This window comes from Aquila chrysaetos, chromosome 3, assembly GCF_900496995.4.
Source record: "Aquila chrysaetos chrysaetos chromosome 3, bAquChr1.4, whole genome shotgun sequence".
Taxonomy (NCBI): domain Eukaryota; kingdom Metazoa; phylum Chordata; class Aves; order Accipitriformes; family Accipitridae; genus Aquila; species Aquila chrysaetos.
Window position 1 is genome coordinate 70864113 of NC_044006.1, and position 20837 is coordinate 70884949.

The 20837-nt window shown below is 43.2% G+C and overlaps 1 protein-coding gene across 1 annotated transcript in view; it reads right to left on the minus strand.

Annotated features, from left to right (window-relative positions):
- DPP6 (dipeptidyl peptidase like 6) overlaps nucleotides 1–16166 on the minus strand; it is a 575985-nt gene extending 559819 nt beyond the window's left edge. Inside the window, exon 1 of the mRNA XM_030009646.2 lies at nucleotides 15911–16166. Within this exon, the coding sequence (XP_029865506.1) occupies nucleotides 15911–15970 (60 nt within the window). The 5' untranslated portion in view covers nucleotides 15971–16166. The remainder of the gene's footprint in view (nucleotides 1–15910) is intronic.
- Between the last annotated feature and the right edge of the window lie 4671 nt (nucleotides 16167–20837).

A 20837-nucleotide genomic window follows, 5' to 3' on the forward strand; every position in this document is an offset into this window, starting at 1 on the left:
GGAGGCCTTGAGTAACTCGGTCCTATCAAATCTGTTCAGTGGGTCCAGATAAGGGCCACAAAAATGATCAGAGAGATGGAACACCTCTCCTATGAGCACAGGCTGAGAGAGTTGGGGTTGATTAGCCTGGAGAAGAGGTTCCAGGGAGACCTTATTGAGGCCTTTCAATACTTAAAAGGGGTTTTATAGGTAAGATGGGGACAGACTTTTTAGCAGGGCCTGTAGTGATAGGACAAGAGATAATGGTTTTAAACTAAAAGAAGGTAGATTCAGGCTAGATATAAGGAAGACATTTTTTACAATGAGGGTGGTGAAACACTGGAACAGGTTGCCCAGAGAGGTGGTAGATGCCCCATCCCTGGAAACATTCAAGGTCAGGCTGGATGGGGCTCTGAGCAACCTGATGTAGTTGAAGATGTTCCTGTTTATTGCAGGAGCAGTTGGACTAGGTGACCTTTGAAGGTCGCTTCCAACCCAAACTATTCTATGATTCTATGATTATAAAGCTTTGAGTACTATTGAAGTCACGTAACTCATTGGTGATGCACGTTATTTATTTCCAGAGTTAGTGACAGTGAAGCTGATGGCACTTTTAGACTTAGCTTGCAAAAGTTCACCTCAATACCACTGTGAAGCATCCTCCCATTATCATGTATGGTCCCCAATTCTGACTACACAAAATTAGTATTTACAAATGCCATCCATTTATCTGAGTTAATTTAAAAATAATTCAAAGGCCAAATTTAAATTTACCTGAAACCATGGTCTAAGTGTTTCATTTGTGCAAAATGGATTGCATTTTTATAGTTAAAAGATGGAAGCAAGGAACTGCACATGAAACTGTTACTCCTGATGGCAGTGGATACTGTTAAATGAAAATCATCCAGGAGGAGTTTTAAAGGGCTAGAGCATTTGAAGTGTTTAGATGCGTAAGCCTACTGAAATCAATGCAAGATAGAAACGCACATTTCCAAAGATATATAGGCCACCAGCAGTGACTAGTGGTCTCCAGTGATGCCACTAGACCACCCGAGTACAAACACCTTCCTTCTGCCAGCCAGAGGAAAAATAATTGAGCGGTTGGTTTATCGATAGACAATGGTGAAGCCTGGACTCTTTTCCTTTGCCCTTCCACAGACTGCCCAGAAGGCGGCAAGAGAGTTAGGCGGGCTTCAAAATTACATGGCCTAAGTTTCAGGAAAGCACCCCTGGGATGCTCAAAAAACAAACAAAAACAAAAATGAAAAACTCTACAAATAGCTCCCACCTCTCATGTAATGGCAGATACTTGTGCAGAGGCCACCAAATGTCATGTTTTAATATGTAAGTGACTAAATATCTTTCAAAATCTGGTCCCTGCTGTCCTTGTTTCTTAGTTCCACTGTCTGCAAAACTGGAGTAACACTAATCTAATGTAATCCAATCCAATCTACCAGCAATCAGTAGTTATCTGAAGAAAATCTCATTAGAGGTTTTGAGGAGTTGAAACACTACAGCAACAGAGTCCACAGGAATATTCTAGCTGATGACTGCCTCCTCCTTCACTCCTAATCTCCCCTCTGAGGATAATGCCTCTAAAACACGGTTTACTAAATTCTGGCAGAGTTTTGAAAATAACTTTCCAACGTGTCCACGTTTTCTCCTAGGAGTTGATGTTTTCCCCATTGATTTTTACAGATTATTCTGTCATTTAGCCATAGAGTTATTTCTAAATGGAAAAATATATCTTCTTTAAAAAAGCACAACTGAATTAAAAAAACCCTGTAAATGTAACAAGCCAAAGCTACCTACCAGAAAAAGAGAGTAAAACCAGCTATATTTCCCAAAAAATAACCTTCCAAACATTTGCTCATCTCAAGGGTCTAAATGATTTAGATTTGGTTTCCTAAATATGAAAGAACCAGGGTAGGATGCTAAGACTGTTAATATAACAAGAGCTGCTATCAATACTGACACAGCCTGATTTTCCTCCACCGTCAGCCATGTGCTGGATTAAGTCCACTGAGGTTATTACAACAGGACTAAGGGAATTGTCACCATGCTGGCATTAAACCCATGTTAAGGGAGTGGAAAATGAGCCTTGGCCCTTATTTTGAACACTGAAGTAAATACCTCATCTTTAGTTTTTAGAGCAGTAAGGGGAGGGGAATCTGCTGTGCCAAAAAATATATGGTATCAACAGAAAGCAGTGTATTTTTCAATACAAGATCTCATTATTGATTAAATTTATTTAAAGCAACATTTACAAAATAAGGCATGGCCTGAAGTAGTAGCTGACCAGCTAATGTTTGTACTGTGCCCTACAGGGCTCCCAAAGGACCTTGCAGTCAAAGACACCGACATTGATATCACGCTCACAATTACAGGCAAAGCATGATTTAACCTTGCCTGCTTTATCTACATCTGCCTTCCGCTCCACATAGAGATTCATAAATCTTCTGTGCCCTGATATCAGCATTTCTGCAACCCTTATTCACCCATTTCAAAAGGATTGGCTTGGCTGGACTAACCTTTAAATAAAAAAGAAAAAAAGATATACCCCAATTCACGTAAGCATCCTTTTTCTCTTGGTCTGGACAACAGGCTGCCTCTCCAAGGATTCATCAAGATTGAAATGCAGACATCAGCCTAAGTCTGCTGCAACCAGTACGCTGATTCAGAATAACCCAAGCTTTTCTGAAACCGGAATTTTAGGAAAATAAAACCGGTCATTTTTGCTGAAGCTGTGACTGCTGTGCCTTGTATTATTAATAATAATAAATCAATCTCAGATATGCTGATTACACTCTAGTATTCAGCCATCCATCCTGACCCACAAGAAATGTCCTGGCTCTTGGGAAATGGCAGGCAAGAATTTAATATGATAATACTTCCCAGCTTTTCTTACCCACACTGACAACGAGTAACACAGTAGACAAGGCTGACGCTGCAAGAGGGAAGCAATTTGAGATTAGGATGCCTACGTTTAGGTGCTTATATGAGTGCCAGTTGTCTAAACTCCTATTATAGTCAACAGGGATCGAGACAAAAAAAGTCAGTGGAATATAAGAAGCAAGTCAGGGAGCAGCCAGCCCACAGCGACCTTACAGTGAGCTTCATCGCTCTCTAGACTCTACTGACTGTGTCCCATTGACTATAATGGGAGCTTAGGTATTGCCTGTCCAATTCCACTGCCTAAATGAAGATACCCAGCATCGTTTGAGATGTCCCGGCATCTCCAAGACACACTGCTGGTGCTGGCAGACACAACACAAGACCTGTGGGAAATTTGTATGCCTCTGGTCCAGCAGCTGAAAGGATACCTGGCACATCTCACGCAGCACTAATGCAGAAAGACCCTGCCCCTAGGTTACATGTGAACAGAAATTGGATGCCTAAATATTGGTGCTGTAATCCTTAAACTGAGTCCTATCTTTCAAGGATCACCTTTCACTGATTACCCAGTTAGACTGAAACTCTCTCTCTGCACTTTCTGAGGACTCAAGTCAACACCTCTGCATCATTTTGATGGTATTTTTTCACCTCTGCAGCAATACTGGCTATAAACTTGCACTTTTTTTGCTTTTCTTTTTTGTTTTATGAAATGAAATTGGAAACCTTGGAAAATATATGAGATTTCGTGCTTAGGAATGCTGTTATAGTGGTGTTTAGGAGTGCTGTTACAGCACACACAAACATGTAGCCAAAATGTGAAGACTTGTTCACATTTGCACATCAGAAAGAAGGTGCCTTATCAGTGATGCTCCAGTATACCCTTCCCACTCATCAAAACAATCCCTTTTTTGGCAAACACTATCACTTGGACTCTGTGGTGTTGCTGATAAGATCATGCATAGTGGCTTTCAAACAACTCATGGGACAGTAGATACCTTTGCTACAATACAATGTAAACATACACCTTTGCTTTGATAACACCTACATTTTATCATCTTAGTTTAGTATTTGGGTGCATCTGTGTACTTCAGCCTCTGCAAAGAACAGCTGTTTCTCAGTTGGATACAGTCATCTTTTATATGAATGGCATTACAATCTTAGTTAAAGTTGCTATGTCTGGGAATAACAGCGGTAGGACCACATTGTAATTTGCTAGCTTTCTCCTAATTCTTTTCAATTTCTATTTCCAAAGCATGAAAGTATATAAGTGACAGCTTCTATTGAATAAAACATCGATTATTTCTTTTCTTCTGGATGATCTCCATATCAAAATCCAAATCTAACAAATTCTTACAAGGAAGTAAGAGAGGAGCTTTCAAGAAAGAATAAGTCATTTGTGGTAACGTCTCCACAAACTATAATTTAAAGTGCTGGAGGCCTCATTTCTGTACAATCACTAAAATTTTAAGCACCAGGAACCATAGCTCTTCATTACTGGGCTCTTCAATAAACTTTATGCTTTACACTGAAAAAGCTTTAGAGGCAGTTCTTCCATCAGCACACAAGAGATTTAGGTACGTTGCTTCTGCTGACATTACTGGAATTTAGACATGAACATCCTTCCTTTGCTTAAAACAAAAACACAGTAATCATCTCCCTCTCTTTCAGCTAGTCCATATCAGCTGCCACTCAGAATTTCTCTGGTGCAAAACATATGCTGTAAAATATAATGAAGCTACAGCAGGAAAGTACCCGAGGAAGGCTAATCATTAGAGGTCATTTACAATATTTTGCTGTCAAAGATAGTTTTAACTGAGGTATTTTTATCATAATACTGTGATGGTGCACAGCATTGATTACTTTCCATTAAAGTCATTAAAAAGCACTGATGTTCTCTACTGTTGTACAAAGAAAGGGGGACAAAAGAGAAAAAAAAAAACCCCAAACACTTGAATTACTGCCATAAAGAAAGAGTTTGAGGGTCCATAAACCATTTCTTTCCTTCCTCCATCCTCGGCTAATACTTTCATCACCTCTATTATGATCACACATAGCTAGAGATTCTAGGTACAGTTTCTGAGTGGCAGGCTGAAATAACTTTGTAAAAGCCCAAGCTGCAGCAACCAAAAGTCATCACTACCTTTTCAGTGGCCCACGTGAAGATACCTGTGTTGCAATCCGCATCAGTCCTTTGGTGTCCCTGAGTTGGATAAACCAGCAAGGCATTTTACTTTTTATGCTATAAATGCCCTTTATGGGCAACAATTCACACAGATTAACAAAAAGCACAAGGAAGTTTCTCTTACTACTTTAAGTAAGGGAAAACCAGCTGGTTTTATTCACCAGAAGTAAATTAAAATTAACTTCTTGATAAAGTGGAATATTCAGTGCCCTCCCCTGCCAGAAAAACAGTAGGAGCGGAGCATGTACAGGAAGGAAGCAGGAACGAACCCTAAATGAGGGAATGAAAGACACAGGCAAGGTGCAGATATGCTCCATAATACAGCTGCAGCCTTTGGGAATTTTAGCAGTATCAGGATAACTCAAGCAACTAAAGTTGGAACAAATCAGAAAATAGGGAGGTACGGAGCATGCAGAGAGCAGGACCTGGGAAATTCAGGGATAGTTCTGACCAGCTGGAGAAGAGATCTATAACAATAAAGAGTGACTAAACTTGGAGTAAGTGACTGAAAAACTTTGGTGGCCTCTCTGCTGGCAAATTAATTGTGAAACGGGTGGCCAGACAAGACGACTGGCAGTAAGGCAACGCAGCATGTCAAGGAAAATGTATTATACTGTGTGATTTCATTGGGCCCCAGATGCAACCCTGACTTGTGTTAAGCGGCGTAAGAGAAGCCACATGACAATCAATGGGATCGCACACAGAAATCAATCAATGCTAAGCAGCGAGAATATAAAGTGAAGAATAAAATCCTTAGTCTGAGGAACAACCATAAACCAATGAACAAATTTAAAATGTAAATTCTTTGATGTAGGAAGCAGTATTATGCTTTCTGGCTGGAGAGCCTCTTGTTCAATTGAAACCCAGTATGCAACTAGCGTTCCTACGGAGTGCCGCCATAGAACTAACACTGATGTGAGTCCCTGCTGCTGGACCTTTCCTGGACTTGTTACTTATGAAAACCTATCTGATCCTCCACTTTGGAGAACGGGGTTAAAGCAGTGGTAAAGCCTCTGTGTGAGGTCATTATCCAGCAAAACCTGACTTGAATAAAAAACTGCACTAAAAATCTGCAAACACTGGGATGTTGGGATGCTAAGGGGAAGTCCAAGTCAAAAGCCTAGAAGCATAAACTAATACATCAAAAAAAAAAAAAAAAAAAAAAAAGCAAAAGCATATGGTGTATCTGCTGCCCTGAGTAGCAGTAAATTACCAGCAGCACACATCTGTCTGCCATAATTTCAGCCTCTTTCTAGCATTCCAATTTTAGATGCCATCTGCAAATAAGCAAGTTAGCTGACCTCAGAATGTTGATGACCTGCCCCTTTTCAACTTGCCGGCAGAGCTGAGAGGAGCCCAGCACCCGCCACCTCTGTCAGCCCCCAACCCTCTCCCTGAGGCTCTCACTGAGGACAAGCCTTGGCTTTGCTGCAGCGTATTTAGTTGTCTACTTGAAGGCATGACACCTAGGAGGGCTGTATATGCTCTCTTTCTGAACTACCCGAGGTTTTATACTTTTAACAACCTTCCTTTCAAGTGAGCTGATGTGCTCCCCTCTTCTCCTCCACGCGCTCTGTGCTTGCAACACAACTCGCTCCTTTGGATATGCTTCTCTCCGAGGCGATCTTCTGGAGTAGGGTTTGCACGTCACAGTATAGGGACTGTGCAACCTCCTACATCTCTGTCCCTCCTACATCTTTTTTCCTTCATTCCAAAGGAGAACACATTCTTAATGACACAAAAGTTTGCTAAATTCTCAGATTTTAAGCACAATAACATAAGGCCAACAGTACAGATGGGAACCCCACTTAGTGGGTTACCAAGTTATTATCCTCCACCAAAGAGCTCACAGAGCATGCAAGGGAAGTTCTCATCCTTATCTTCACCAACAGAAAAAAACTAAAGCATGGGCAGAATACTCGCCCCAGTCTTGCTGAAGTGCAACTACCGCTGACTGCTGCGAGTTCGCATTAGATCCCCAAGACCACGCTTACACTGGGAGGTTAAAAGCAAGTGGGAGAACATTTTTTTGATGGCAACAGCATCTGGCCTTGAAAATCAGCTGGGATCTATGATACTGTGACTATGTGAAAATGTCAAGCCTAAACCACTTGTCCAGTACCCCAGTGTAACTCAGGGCTTAATGCAGGAATCGGGACATTCCCCTTGAGTGCTAGCACAAGTCTTTCAGCCAAACTTTATTTCTGGCAATGCCATGAAATGCAAATCAGCCCTACCTATACCTAGGTAAATATGTGGTAAATCAGTGCTAACTGATAATCAAACTATTTCATTCACCAAAAAAAATGTCCCAGCATGTCAATCTAGTTATTTTGTTTTAAAACTGGCATAAAAATCCCCAGCATAATGTAAAGATCATAAACATCAAATTCTATCCAGACTAGGTGTGGGCAAACTGCTTGAAAATAAATAAATAAAGGCACTAAATAAATAAATGAATGAATGAAAGCAAATGACTTTCCTATGTTTACTTAACAGCGCTAATATAGAAATAAGCCAAATGTGTGCTAGTGAACAAGAAATTGAGTCTGAAGTTAATCCCTTTTCTTTTTCTTTTTTTTCTATAGCCTAGAGGTCCTTTGTACTCCCATTGAAGTCATGGCCTCAAGTGATCCATACAGCATTCACAGCATGATATTATTTCTATTTTATTGGGCAACACAATAATTGAAATGCTAAAATAAATATTATTCCTATTATTTGACTTAAGCATTAAAGTCCTGAAATAGCCAAGCTAATTTATTTTGATTATCAGCCCATTGGTCTTGGTATTGTAAATTAACCCCACAATTTTGACAGAGCTTGTATCTATCTAATGCCTGAAAACATGATTTTGTTTAAGCACATATCATGCTAAGATTATTTTATTTTTTTAAAATGTCAATGAATCCATTCTGGTCAATAAAAAGTTAATATAAAATGGTTTACTGTTAAATGACATTGGTGCTTACACATTTGCTCTGTCCTACACCAGTTAAAAAGCCATTGCAGACTCCAGTTATAGCGCTCAGAGCTCCGGCTGCATTTTTAAAGCACCAACTGTTAGTTAATTTTGTTAGCATAAACACCCAATAAAATTTTATGGTGTGTTCAGCTCTCATTAAAGATGAAAAACAGCAGTGGAGAACAGCACCCACAAATAAACAGGGAGCAGGACGGCTCCGGCGTCACCAATCCCCAGCGCTCATTCAGATTCAGGGCTCGGGGCTCCCCGTGCCGGAGGGCACTGCAGAGATACGGAGAACAAAATCCCGCACACCGCTGGAAACCCCTTGAGCTCCGCGCAGCCCCACCATAACGCTCCTGGCAAATACTCACTGGGGGCAGAACGGTCCTTCTCCAGCCCCTTTCTCATGCACCCCCTAAAACCTTAAAATAACAGCAGTTCTAGGCAAAGTACACCCTTGCTGGTGCATACGTGTGCAACGGTACAAACCCCACGGCTCCTTTTGCTCCCCATCACCCAAAATAGCCTAGAGGAGCAGCTCCATCAACACCAGGACTAGAGGAGCCCGCTCTTCCCCAGGCTGCATTCCCTCCGGTCGGGGAAAGCGTGACCCCTGCCAGGAGGATTTTGATCAGTCAGGGCATTTATAAAGTCAGCCTGGCCATCTCCCCATCCTTCAAAGGGGCATTTGAGCCTTGCACTGAAATTTCTAGTCTTGAACCTGCCATCATCCTCCTTGCAAAATTTCCTGTTAATGGGAACTTTACAGGACAGCTGACACTCGGACAGTCCCAGGAAGCACTCAAGGGAATACGGCTGGAATTAACTGACAAAAACCATCAGGTTTACAGGCAGAATTATAGAGAAAGCAGATTTCACTGCCTGAAATAATACAAGGTCTGGTCAAGAACTTCCTACAGTCATTATCCCTAAAATCCTTGAGGCTGGGTTGCTTAAGGCCTTAGAAATTTCTAAAAATCTTTCCATTTACATCAACAGAAGAAAAAATTCTCTCACTAATGCAGCACTTCCACCAGACAACGTCAACTGAAAACTTAGTTTACAAGCAAGAGAGAGAATGTGATAAAACCAGTTTCAAACACTTCCCCTGAAGCTTCCTGGCCTTTATGCTTGATTTATAGTTCACTGTTCCTAGTTTTGACAGGTTTTGCCTTCCTCTGCTGCTTTGTGAAAGATCCCCCACAAAGGATAGAGAAGATAGATGATCTATAAAAACCAGGATAGGGGAAAGAGTTAAATCAACACTACACAGTTCCACCCCACCTGCAAAACAAAACCTTGCTCCACAAGGAGCCAAACTAACACCTGGCTTCCTACAGGACAGAGGATCCAAGCCTACAGTTTTCTCCCCCTTCTTTGCCCACAGCTTTTTCCTGCTGACACCTACAGTGGGCAAGGGATAACCTGCTTCATAGAGAGGGATACGCTGGTGGGATGGCAGGAGCACATGCTGATGAGCCAGCTGGCTGTTAAATGGCCAACGGCTAGTATTGCCTTCATTTTCCATGGCAGAGAAGCTCAACTTCAGTCTATCTTCTCTACCTAGCCTGCAATTTTCACAGAATTTGAGATCATTATTATTCTGTTAAGCTTGGTATGTTTGGTGGTTTACACTCAGCACCCCGCTTCACTGCCTGTAAAACTAGAGTAATTCTCCCCTTCTCCCAGCTTTTTGCCTCTTATTGTCAACCTAAACCATCGGCACTCTGAAGACAAAGCCATTTCTGTCTCTATGGGCTTACAGCATCCAGCAGGACTGGGCCTTGATCTTGGCTGGGGCGCTCATGCAATGCTGTATTAGACTACTCGGAAAGGTTAATGTTCTGAGATGGAAGTGTAATTTCTAAGGGACTGCCCTCTGAGCTAGGCTGGATTTTGAAGATAGCTGACTGATCACGTTTTAAAGTGCTGGCAGCTACATCAAGTCCTACTTTAATACTTATTAGGTGTGGAAGCCAACCTTGCATTCGCACTAGAGTATTAAAACTGGACGACTTGAAAATATACTGCTTAGCTGTACCCATACATGGTGACTTACCACACACAGTAAAATGCAATGTGCAAGTAAAACTGAACTCGTTTCCGCTTCAGCAATAACAGAGGAGCTTCCTTATCTTCCTTTTCTGCACCCAAGAGTGCTAGAAATGCTGTGGCTCTATTGCTTCCGTAACTTTAGAGGTATTGAATCTCTCTGCAATTAAACCGACATAAATAAGTAGTAATTCAACTGAAATCAGTGGAATTCACATGAGGGGAATAGTTCATGTAGAAGAGAAGAAAATTACATTCACCCTGTGTACATGCAATAATCTCTTATTAATCGTTGAAAGAATAAACCACTATAAAAACTAAACTCTCTCATATCCTGTTAAAAGGACATTACTAACCTGTTGACCACAGCCGTACAAACACCACACTGCCCCTTTGGATCAGGGCAACTCCCTGCAAAGATTCAGTTCTGTAGGAACACCCCACATCAGCAATTTCCTTTTCTTATAGGTTGATTTTGTTCTTTTCAAAACAATGGGAGAGCCACCAAGGGCACAATCAAGACTGTATTTCCAGTTTAGCTTAATTGTGTGTACTTTACTTTAACAAAGACTTTAAATTACTTCATTGAGTTGTTTTCACACCCACTTTCTTACATACCAATATTGCTAATTAGTACAATTGTCTCTCCTTTAGAAGAAAAAAAAAATAAGCTGTCCAAATGATTTGCTGTTCTCCTTGAACATTCATCATTGCTGATTAAAAATCAGGTTACAGTTATTCAGGCAGGTGTCCTAACCTCAAGACTTTGATTCAACAAGCTTTTCTTAATGCCTCCTGTCCTGGTTTCAGCTGGGATAGAGTTAATTGTCTTCCTGGTAGCTGGTATGGTGCTATGTTTTGAGTTCAGTGTGAGAAGAATGTTGATAACACTGATGTTTTCAGTTGTTGCTAAGTAGTGTTTAATCTAAAGTCAAGGATTTTTCAGCTTCTCAAGCCCAGCCAGCGAGAAAGCTGGAGGGGCACAAGAAGTTGGCACAGGACACAGCCAGGGCAGCTGACCCAAACTGGCCAACGGGGTATTCCATACCATGGGATGTCACATCCAGTATAGGAACTGGGAAGTGGGGGCGGGGGGATCACCGCTCGGGGACTAGCTGGGTGCCAGTCGGCGAGTGGTGAGCAATTGCACTGCGCATCATTTGTACATTCCGATCCTTTCATTATTGCTGTTGTCATTTTATTAGTGTTATCATTATTAGTTTGTTCTTTTCTGTTCTATTAAACTGTTCTTATCTCAACCCACAAGTTTTACTTCTCTTCCCGATTTTCTCCCCCATCCCACTGGGTGGGGGGGAAGTGAGTGAGCGGCTGCGTGGTGCTTAGTTGCTGGCTGAGGTTAAACCACGACACCTACATACTTAAAGCTGAGAGAGGAAGGGTGGTTTCTTAGTATCTGCTGTAGCCCAAAATGTGTCCTGTAAGCTACATTGATGAAATCCATGATGGAAACATGCACCATTTGCTCAGGTTTAACTCAGTGTTGTTCCATTTTACCATAGAGCCCGAGTGACTCTCATTACTCCTGTTGGCACAGGAAAACACTTGTCTCCTACCCACACATAGAGGTCGGAATCAGGAATAGGTTAAAGCTTAGATCCACAAAAAGATTTAAATGTCTGATAAAACATGAGTGCAATTTAGGTAGTAAAATGACTGCATTACCCTCAAAACACACATAAGCTATTTGGCTACTCATCAGTGATGCGCTACTGGGACCATAAGCTGCGTATGAGAGTATGCCAAAGGAGCTGAACTGACATCTCACAGGACAACAGGTCTCCGAGTTAGGAGACCTGACCCACAAGATATCCACTGACCATGTCCGAGACTGAGCTCCACACAAAACAGCTACAACAGCTATAGTCATTCAAAACTATGGTCAGTGAGAAGTCAAAAGAGACTGAATCAGCAGCAGTATGCACTAATGTACAGCTGAGGCTGCTGTACAAAGCCGGGGGTTTAGACCGTACCCTCCAGATGGTGCATGTCAGCCAATGGTTTGGCTAAAGGCATTTTCATATAAATAAAGAGACACTGCACCCCCCTCTCCCCAGGAGACACTGTGGCTTTCCAGCTTCCCCACTCCAAAGAACAGCCCTGGGCTGGCCCCTCTCCAAAAGGAGAGACAGGAGGGCTCCTGCTGTGGAGCAGCCTGTCTCCTGCTTGATGCAACAGTGCCCCGAAGGATGGGAGCTGGTGGGTCTCTGAATCCTCATCAACACTTAGGACACCAGATCCACAAATCCTGCTCGATGGAATACGTCCTTGCTCACTGTAGCCAGATGGAGGACCCCAAACATAGTTGTTTCTAAAGAAATAAATTACTCCCGATGTTTTCAGTAGATCTTCCTCCCTCAAGATAGATGAAATTGGGAGTCCCGACATGAAACAAAGTGTCTTCTCACAGCATCTTCCTTGGTACTAATCTAAGAAAAGAAGTTAAATTTAAGACACAATTTCTGTACCTTGCATTTGTTGGCATGGGGCTCTGGACTGCTGAATAAAAGCCAAAAGCCAGCAGCTGCAACATGCAGTGTTGAAAAGCCTGAGTCCCCACATGGAGTTAGCCCTCATTAATTCCTTCAATAAATCTGTCAAAATGTGACAGCTCGAAACTGAACCCCAAATTCTTATGCCAGGATCTGAATAACTTTCCAATAATGTGCACTTTCTTAATCAGAGTCGAAGCCTGCTCCCAGCCCACACGAGAGAGGTGGCTGGTTTTGTACAGACTCTCAACGGCTGTAGGGCTCACCACCCCAACCACTCGAACACGTCAGAAATGTTCCTACGATGAAGCTTTTCATTACAGCACTGGGGTGAATCCTCTCACCTTCCTCCCACAAGTTGTCTTAGGAAAGGCAACGGGATTAGTCACAGGCAGCAAAAAAGAGCATTAGAAGCTGTATGTACACAAACTATTTCTCAAAAATAATTCTCTCTAGCCAATAAATCACAGTCTTTCAATAGTACTCACAAGTGGCTTAGAGCTAGATCTTGGTTAAAAACAGCTAAAAAGTGTTACATAGAAATGTCAAAAAAATAGACGTGTTTTAGTTACTAGAGTTTGGAATTACAATCAAGCTATCTGCATTAAGGGCTTTAATTGTATCCCTCCTTTAAAACGTTACCTCCCTTGCTCATCACGACTGTGCAAAGCTGTAAATCTTGCAAAGGAAATCTGAAGGCTAAGTGCCCATTGCCTAGCGAGAGGAAAACTCAGAGCAAAGCCAGGAAGAAGAGTGACCTTGTCCCAGTGAGTTAGCATTTGCAACTCTTTGAGTCGACACAATGTGCCGACATTTTGGGGTTTTTTGGGGGGAACCTAACAAGTTGTTTCATGAGCAGTGGAAACAACAGTGTTTGATTTATGATGGATTTTTGCCCTGCGTTATTTGCTCAACCCAGTCCCTCTTGCAAATACCCCAGCCCTCACGCATGGCTTCCTTTTTTCCACCATAAACTTCCAGTTCTTCTGGAAGCTCCTTCTATACTCCTTCCTTTCTCCTGTTCCCTCCCAATCTTTACACAGCCTGTGATGGGCAAAAGGACAGCCCATGATGCAGCTACAGCCATGTGCCGACTGGGTTGCTGGGACAGGGTGAGTAAAGGAGATACGGCCATATTTCTCCTTGCGTCTTCCTCTACTTGGATATTAAATATTCCTTCTTCCCTATTAAGAGATTTATTTCCATGACCCTTGGAGAAAGTTGACATCTGCAACACTTTTCCTGCTCTGTCAATTTTGATTAAAATAGGCCAGTGACTTCAAGAGTTAGGAGATCAGTAAAGTCCGACAAGTCCTGTTTGTGGGTTTGTTGTTTTGGTTTTGGTTGGGTTTTTGTTGTTGGTGGTGGTTGGTTGGTTGGTTTTCAGAAAAAAAAAATAAACATCTCACAAGTATTTTTTTCTGTGCTTTAGAAGTCAGCGTCACAAAAAACTTGGCTATTCTACCTCTTGTCTCCTCCATCACAGACCTCTTACAGATCAGTTATTTGTTTTTTCAGCCCTGTTTGATACGCTTTCATTTCTGAACTCTGTAAGGTTTCCTTGCAACTGAATTAGTCATGCACGGAGCTTTCTGTGTTTTAATTAAAAACCTGAAACCATCAATCATGTCAATCTTCTGACTTGAAAAAATATATTTATTTCCAATGGAAAAAATATCCACATCCTACAGCATTTGAAAATAAGATGAAGATGCCTTCGAGACAAAAACAAATGTATCAATTATCATGTGCTAAGAATATACACATTTGAGCCCCATCTCTTCCTTCTGCATTAAAGTGTTAGGTCAGCAGCTTGATACAATAAATTATTACAGATATGCAATAACCTTGGCTGTTCAACCCGAAACTCAAAGAAAACCAGAAAGTGCAAGGAAAGGAGGCCCAACATCGAAATTACAGGCATGATCCATGGAGGACCTTCAATCTGAGGCCCTCAAATTATGCAAAGAGCTTATGCATGGGTTTAACTTCAAATATATGATTAGTCATGGAGCTAAGTAAATAATTTCAGCAGACTCATCTAATCTGCTTGTGTACTTCCACAGCACTCATCATGTCGCATCTTTTAATACTCACATAGCCTTACGATTAGTGGGTTTAATTCTAAAAAGATCATATGAGAAAAGGAGGAATAACTGTATTCGCTTCACAGCAGAAGTATGAGGTAAATCTGTGTGCCTAAGAGTTTGTAGAATCAGGTCTGCACTGACTAGACCTGAAGTGCCCAACCAGGTGAGCAGCAGCACCAGCATTTCAAACACCACGACGACATCAAGTCTAGAAGATGGAACACGAAGCCAGTATTAAGAGGTAAGATAAAAAAGAAGTTGGCACTGCACCATTTCTGGCGAAATGTAAATTTTGCATTTCTTTAATGTGCATCCATTACCTAATACGGAAACATGTCACTTTACAAAACACTAGCCTCAAAGAGGCATTTGAAATCTTGAGGAGGGGAGGGGGGAAATCCACAGGAAACACAAGCAGAAGCACAAACACTGAAAAACACTTTGAAGAGTTGCAGAAGGAGCATCAACAGAATTGTCTAAAAGAGGGCATGTACATCTACCCAACTCTAGTTTATATTGCAGCGTATCAGTGTTGTAAAGGCAAATGCAAGGGCCATGTTCATTACTATCAGAAAAAGGTTAATGCAAATCTGATCTGGATCAGGCACGAGCACCCAATTACATTTCTGTTGAATTCAGCAGAGTGCACAATAAGGTGGTTTACCCAGTTGGGTTTTTTTTTTTTCTTTTTCTTAATGCTGGCTATGCAAACACACCGTGGCAAGAAGCAAAAGCAGCAGATACAGCTAGACCTGATCCCTCGTTACACACCGGCTCAATTTTTTTTTTTACCTTCGAATCATCCTAACCCGTTTGAAGCAGGAGCGCGCGTTCGCACCCTTCCAGCACTTGGGCTTGCGAGGCCGCAGCATCCTCGGTCCCTAAGGACCTGCTTCAACACCCCCCCCTCTACCCCGAGCCGCAGCCGAAAGGCGTTAACCCCTTCGGGGAGCGACCCCTGCCCGCCCCGAGCACCGCTCCAAACCCAGGGCGGCGGCGGGGACCCGGCGAGAGCCGCTGAACTTCCCCAAGTGATGGGCTGCCGGGGGCGGCGGGGACACACACACACACACACACACGCACAAACACTCTCAGCTACAGGTTTAGAGACCAGGAGGAGCGGAGAGAGGGAAGGGGAGAGCCGGGCAGCCCCGCCGCTACGCACCCCACCGAGCCCCGTTCCCAGCGGGGCTGCGCGCCCCGCGGAGCTCCCCCCCCCCGCGGCCGGGCTTACCTTGGGCCCCTTGCCGCTGGAGCAGCGGACGTTGTTAGTCACCCCGGCCGTCTGGTTCATGCTGGGGCCGGCGGGCAGGAAAGTTGGGCTCCGGGAGCGACACCCCACGCAGCCTCACCCGGGGAGAGCGGCGGGGGAAGGCAGGAGCGGGCGGGCTGGCCCCGGCACTTCGTCCCCGTTCGCCGCCGTCTGCGCTTTGGCGGAGCTCCCGGCTTCCCGGCTCCAAAACAAAACCCGAAACACACACACACACATCTACAAGCCCCCCCCCCCCCCCACACACACCCTCTTTTCCCCGTCCCCGGCACGGCTTTTCCTCCCCCGCCCTCCAAAACGGAGGCGAGGCGAGCCCGCTTTTGCCCGCCCCTCGGGGCCGCCGCGGCGGCGGGGGGGGCTCCGCGCTGCTCCGCGCTGCTCCGCGCTGTCCCACGCCGAGGGGGCCCCGGAGCCTTCCCCCCTCTCCCAGCGAGCCCGGCTCTCCCCCCCCAGCCCACCCGAGGGGCTCTCACTTCTTCGGCATTATTTTGTTTTAACCTCCCCCCGGCGCGGGCGGTGGGAAATGGCGTTACAAACTGTCAGGGTTTCCACCAGCGTTGGGTTTTTTGACCCGCCGGTGCTTGGGGTAGTTACTCCAGCTGTTTCCAGTGAAGTAAATGCTTGGTTGTGTTTTGATTGACAGGTGTTTACTTACTACTAAGCTGCAGGATTTGGGTCTTTACTTTTTTGCATATTCCTTTTCCAGGTGTGCTCAAGTTCAGGGCTTTTTTGGTTTGGTTTGGGTTGGTTTTTTGTTTGGGTTTTTTTGGTTTTTTTTTTTTTTTGTTTGTTTTGTTTTGGTTAAATAAGGGCTGCACAACCAGCTCTGCTTTGCTGGTAAAAATTTGGTGTTTAAGTTTTACGTTTGTTTTTCTAAACAAACAAACAAACAAAATCCATGCCATGAGTCATTATCCAGATATTTTCTCCTATCCCTCTTCCACCCCTCCACTTCAGCCCATGAGGCTAGACGCTGCCTCCTCTGTTCTTGCAGCAAAAACTTTGTGAAATTCAGTTCCCAGGGTAGCAAAAAAAAAAAAAAACCCAAGCAAAAAACAACCCACCTTATGTCTGAGTAAGAAGATCTGGATAGCCAAGGCTAAAAGCATCCACACTTCATCTTATCAAACTGTTTGGGTTTTTTTTCATGGGATTAATCTGTCAGAATAGGTTGTTTCAAGTGTTTTTGTTATGTTTCTACAGCATACTTTAAAACCTTTAAATAAATAAAATCCTTTATGGACGTTGCACCTTTTCCAGGGAAGAACAGAAATGTTCTGGTTACTCATCATGCACCAGAGCCAACGCTGCTTTGGAGAATCCCAGCTCCTTCCTTTCTGAAGGGTACATCTCCCATCCTGTGCTTAACTGGCTGTATCTTCCAGCCCTGTGGCTAAAATGGATTTAGAGAGACCACCATGGGGGCAGATATCAGAAGAAAGCATAGTTAAAAGGTATACTCGGTTGGAGCCACTGGCCTTTCAGCTCTGAGGCAGGAGAGAGGTCCCAAAGCCACAGTATGTTGTCAAACATCTCTCCCTGTCAGCAGGGCACACTGATTTTGAGAGAAGAGCAGACATCTAAGGCCTGGTTTGATAAGAGAAACAGGTCCCTCGGGGAAGAAATCATCTTTTCAGGGTCAGTCCTTACTCTCCAAGAAGCTCTTGTATCGTAACGACCACACTCTGCTCCTTAATCTTGCTCCCCTTGCTTTGCTAAAACAAGATATTTAGCTCAGAAGTGCTGCCAATAAGTCCCACTAACCTCTGTGAGCAGTGGGTGCTGGCACCCTGGCTGAGCTACCAAGTGTGCTCAGCCCCAAATACTACATTATTACTGTTCCTTGCTACAGCCCTCTGATGGCTTTTACTTTTTTGTACTGATTAAGATTTGAAGTTTACTGCTCTGACTGCTTTGTTCAGTGGTTTGGTTTTCATATCTTCCCAAGCAAAATGTCTGCTAATAAATCCAATTATAGACTTTGAGTTGCATATTTTATGGGCCCTGGCTGCATTATATTCTCTCAGTATGGTTTGTTCCACTGAGACATGCAGAAGTCCCTGGAATTAATTGCAGTTGTACAAACACGCAGAATGATTTCTGGGGGAAAAAAAAAAAAAAGAGAGATAGGCAAGCAAAACTGCCCAAAGAGATTTTAAATCCATGGCAAACCCTTATGGCCACTATACGGAGCAGGTGAAAAATCTGTACTCTTGTCCCACCTTTAAAGGCAAATTCTTCAGGGAAAAAAAAAGAAAAAAAGAACAAAATGTATTCCTGCCTACACATTCTTTCTTGCACAACAAAGTCTTCGCATTACACAGACTGAGCATGGGAGTGTTGCCCCATGCTGGTTTATCACAGTTTTGTCCTGAAGCAAAGCAAGATATGAAAGACACCGTTCCACTACCCTTTCCAAGGAGCAACCTCCTCTTCATTCTGCAGCCAGTCTATTAGAGCAGCCAGGGAGACTATTTTCACTATAGGGCACATTTTGTCTTACGCCCTGGCAAGAAAGAGCCAGGGAAAGTCTCCCGCTTCCTCTTATTTTTCCACTTAACGCCTGCCCCACTCATGGGAATCTCCGTTCTCCCCTAAAACCAAGACAAACCTTATGGTGTTGGACCTCCCTTCTATATAGGAAAGGGCAACTTCCAACTGGGATAGTGGGGAGAGTTCACAGGAGAAGGCTTTTGCTTTCGAAAATGTAAGTAAGTAAGCAAGTTGATGTTTATTGACCCTTGAAAGAAGAGCGCTGAATGCATAGTGGAAGTACAGCCTTTGAAATTTGGGACATGAATGCGTAGTGGAAGTGCAGCCTTTGAAATTTGGGAGGAACTGATTCGATTCCAAACTCTGCCCAGGCCTCCCTACATGATCCTGGGGGAAAACCCACCACCATGCCGCTTTGCCCTTCAGTGCCTCTCCTGCACCGAGGAGGATCCCACCTCTGCCCATCCACTTACAGCTTCCCTGAAGCAGGACATACCCACACAGTCCTACAGGGTCCAGCATAATTTGGCCCTTGTTTCAGTGAGGGCACCTAAATACTGCAGAAAAACAAATGTGAAATCATTATAGTCTGTTGTTCCTTAAACTGAAGTGTTTTCTATATCTAGAAAAGAACAGACAATGCCACAAACAGCACAAAGTTTTCAAGTGCCTGTGAGAAAAGTGATTTATAGATTAGTATTCGTAGACTGTTCAGTGAAGTGTGAAGGAACAACAATATACTGTCATATAAGCTGTAACATATAAACATCCCTTGGCATTTTACACTTTGAAAAGGATTATACATAAGCTCAGCTGAGAACAGTATTAAAAAGGAATCTCAGTCATACTTTTTGGGAACATTTAGTAAGAGAGCTAATCTGTCTTTGGAGCTGAGCTAAAGCTATGCAAAATGGATGCAAGGAAATTCATGCAATCATGACATAAGATTTAAAAAAAAGACCAAAATTTTAAAGCCAAAATTATGTTATAAAATTTAATAATGTGTCGAGTGCTTTTTTGAGTTCTTCAAATTCCTGCTTCACAGATGAACTCTGTAAAATTGAGAGAATATCAGAATCAAGAGCTTTACATATTTATCCTGACTCCGAAAGTTGAGGCTTTCGGAGAAACATCCAGCATCACAAAACTCAAAGATAAAACAGCAGGACTGCCAACACTGTTAAATGCAGCTAGTTTCAGTCCCAGCTCAGACTTAGATGAGGACCTTTGAAATACCTCCCTGTGTCTATAAGTTCCTCCCAGGAGCCTGTTTTGATCTAAATTTGAGCTGTCTGGGGCATGGTATCACTGCTCTGTGAACTCCAAGAGGTTTCAGGTTTTCACAATACTATGGCAAAGACACAACACCTCTGATTTCCTTCACCAATAGTTTCAATAGAAAGCTGACTGAGATAGTCTAAATCTTTACCACTCTGCAATTTTTGACATCACTTGAGAGAAAGATACATCCATTTGTCCAGATCAAAAGCCACAGTACAGGACCACAGAAAGTCTAATGCGACCTTGCACTTGTACAAAGGTCAAAGTGTTGCAGAAATAATCAAGGTTCACCTTGCTTTCCACCTCAGAAGAGAAATGTGATTAAAAGCCTGGTTTAAGGAAAATGTTTAGGAAGATGAGTAGTCAACATGCAGCGAGCGCAGAGAAGTTGAGAGCACAGGAGACAAGGAGGATGTGAAAATTGAGACCACGGAGTGCTAAAGAACACAATTCTAAAAATCAATGCAGTGATGGATCAGGAACGAATGCAAAAAGCACAGCACGGGAAGGCTATAATTAGATGATTTAGTCATAGCCAGGAGCCTGACTGAGCTTTTTGAATCCACTCAAGTGGACACAGTTAATGCAGAGTTTGGCTTGATCGTTCCAGTTCTTCTCATGACAGCAACACAGAGGAGGTTCACAGTATCTTTAAGTCTCTATTATGGCAATATAGGTAAAAACCCACCAGTACACACAGGGGTCTCTCGCACTATGGAAAAATGATACCTGCAGACAAGGCTGAGCATCTCCTGTTGCAGGTGTGCTTCTGGGACCACTGACGTGGACTCAGCAAAACTCTGGAAAGCAGGAATAACCCCAGCAGCGCTTGGACCTGTTCTTTCCACACTGTGTTCGGTGGCTCTGCAGTGAAATTGCAAAGAAAGAGCCAGCCTCCACTCTCACTTCCCTTTCATTGCTACCAGCAGTGGAGGTTAATCAAAGCTAATGTAATGATGGGGAAAATGCCAGTGTAAAGTAACACTGATGTGAACATTAAGCCTCCCCAGAATAGAGCCGTCTCTACAGACTTCCAGCCTTTGTGAACAGGCAGGGAAAAAGAGGTGTTCTGAGTCCCCCAATACCTTGATGGTGAAGAGGAATCTTTGCTCAGCAG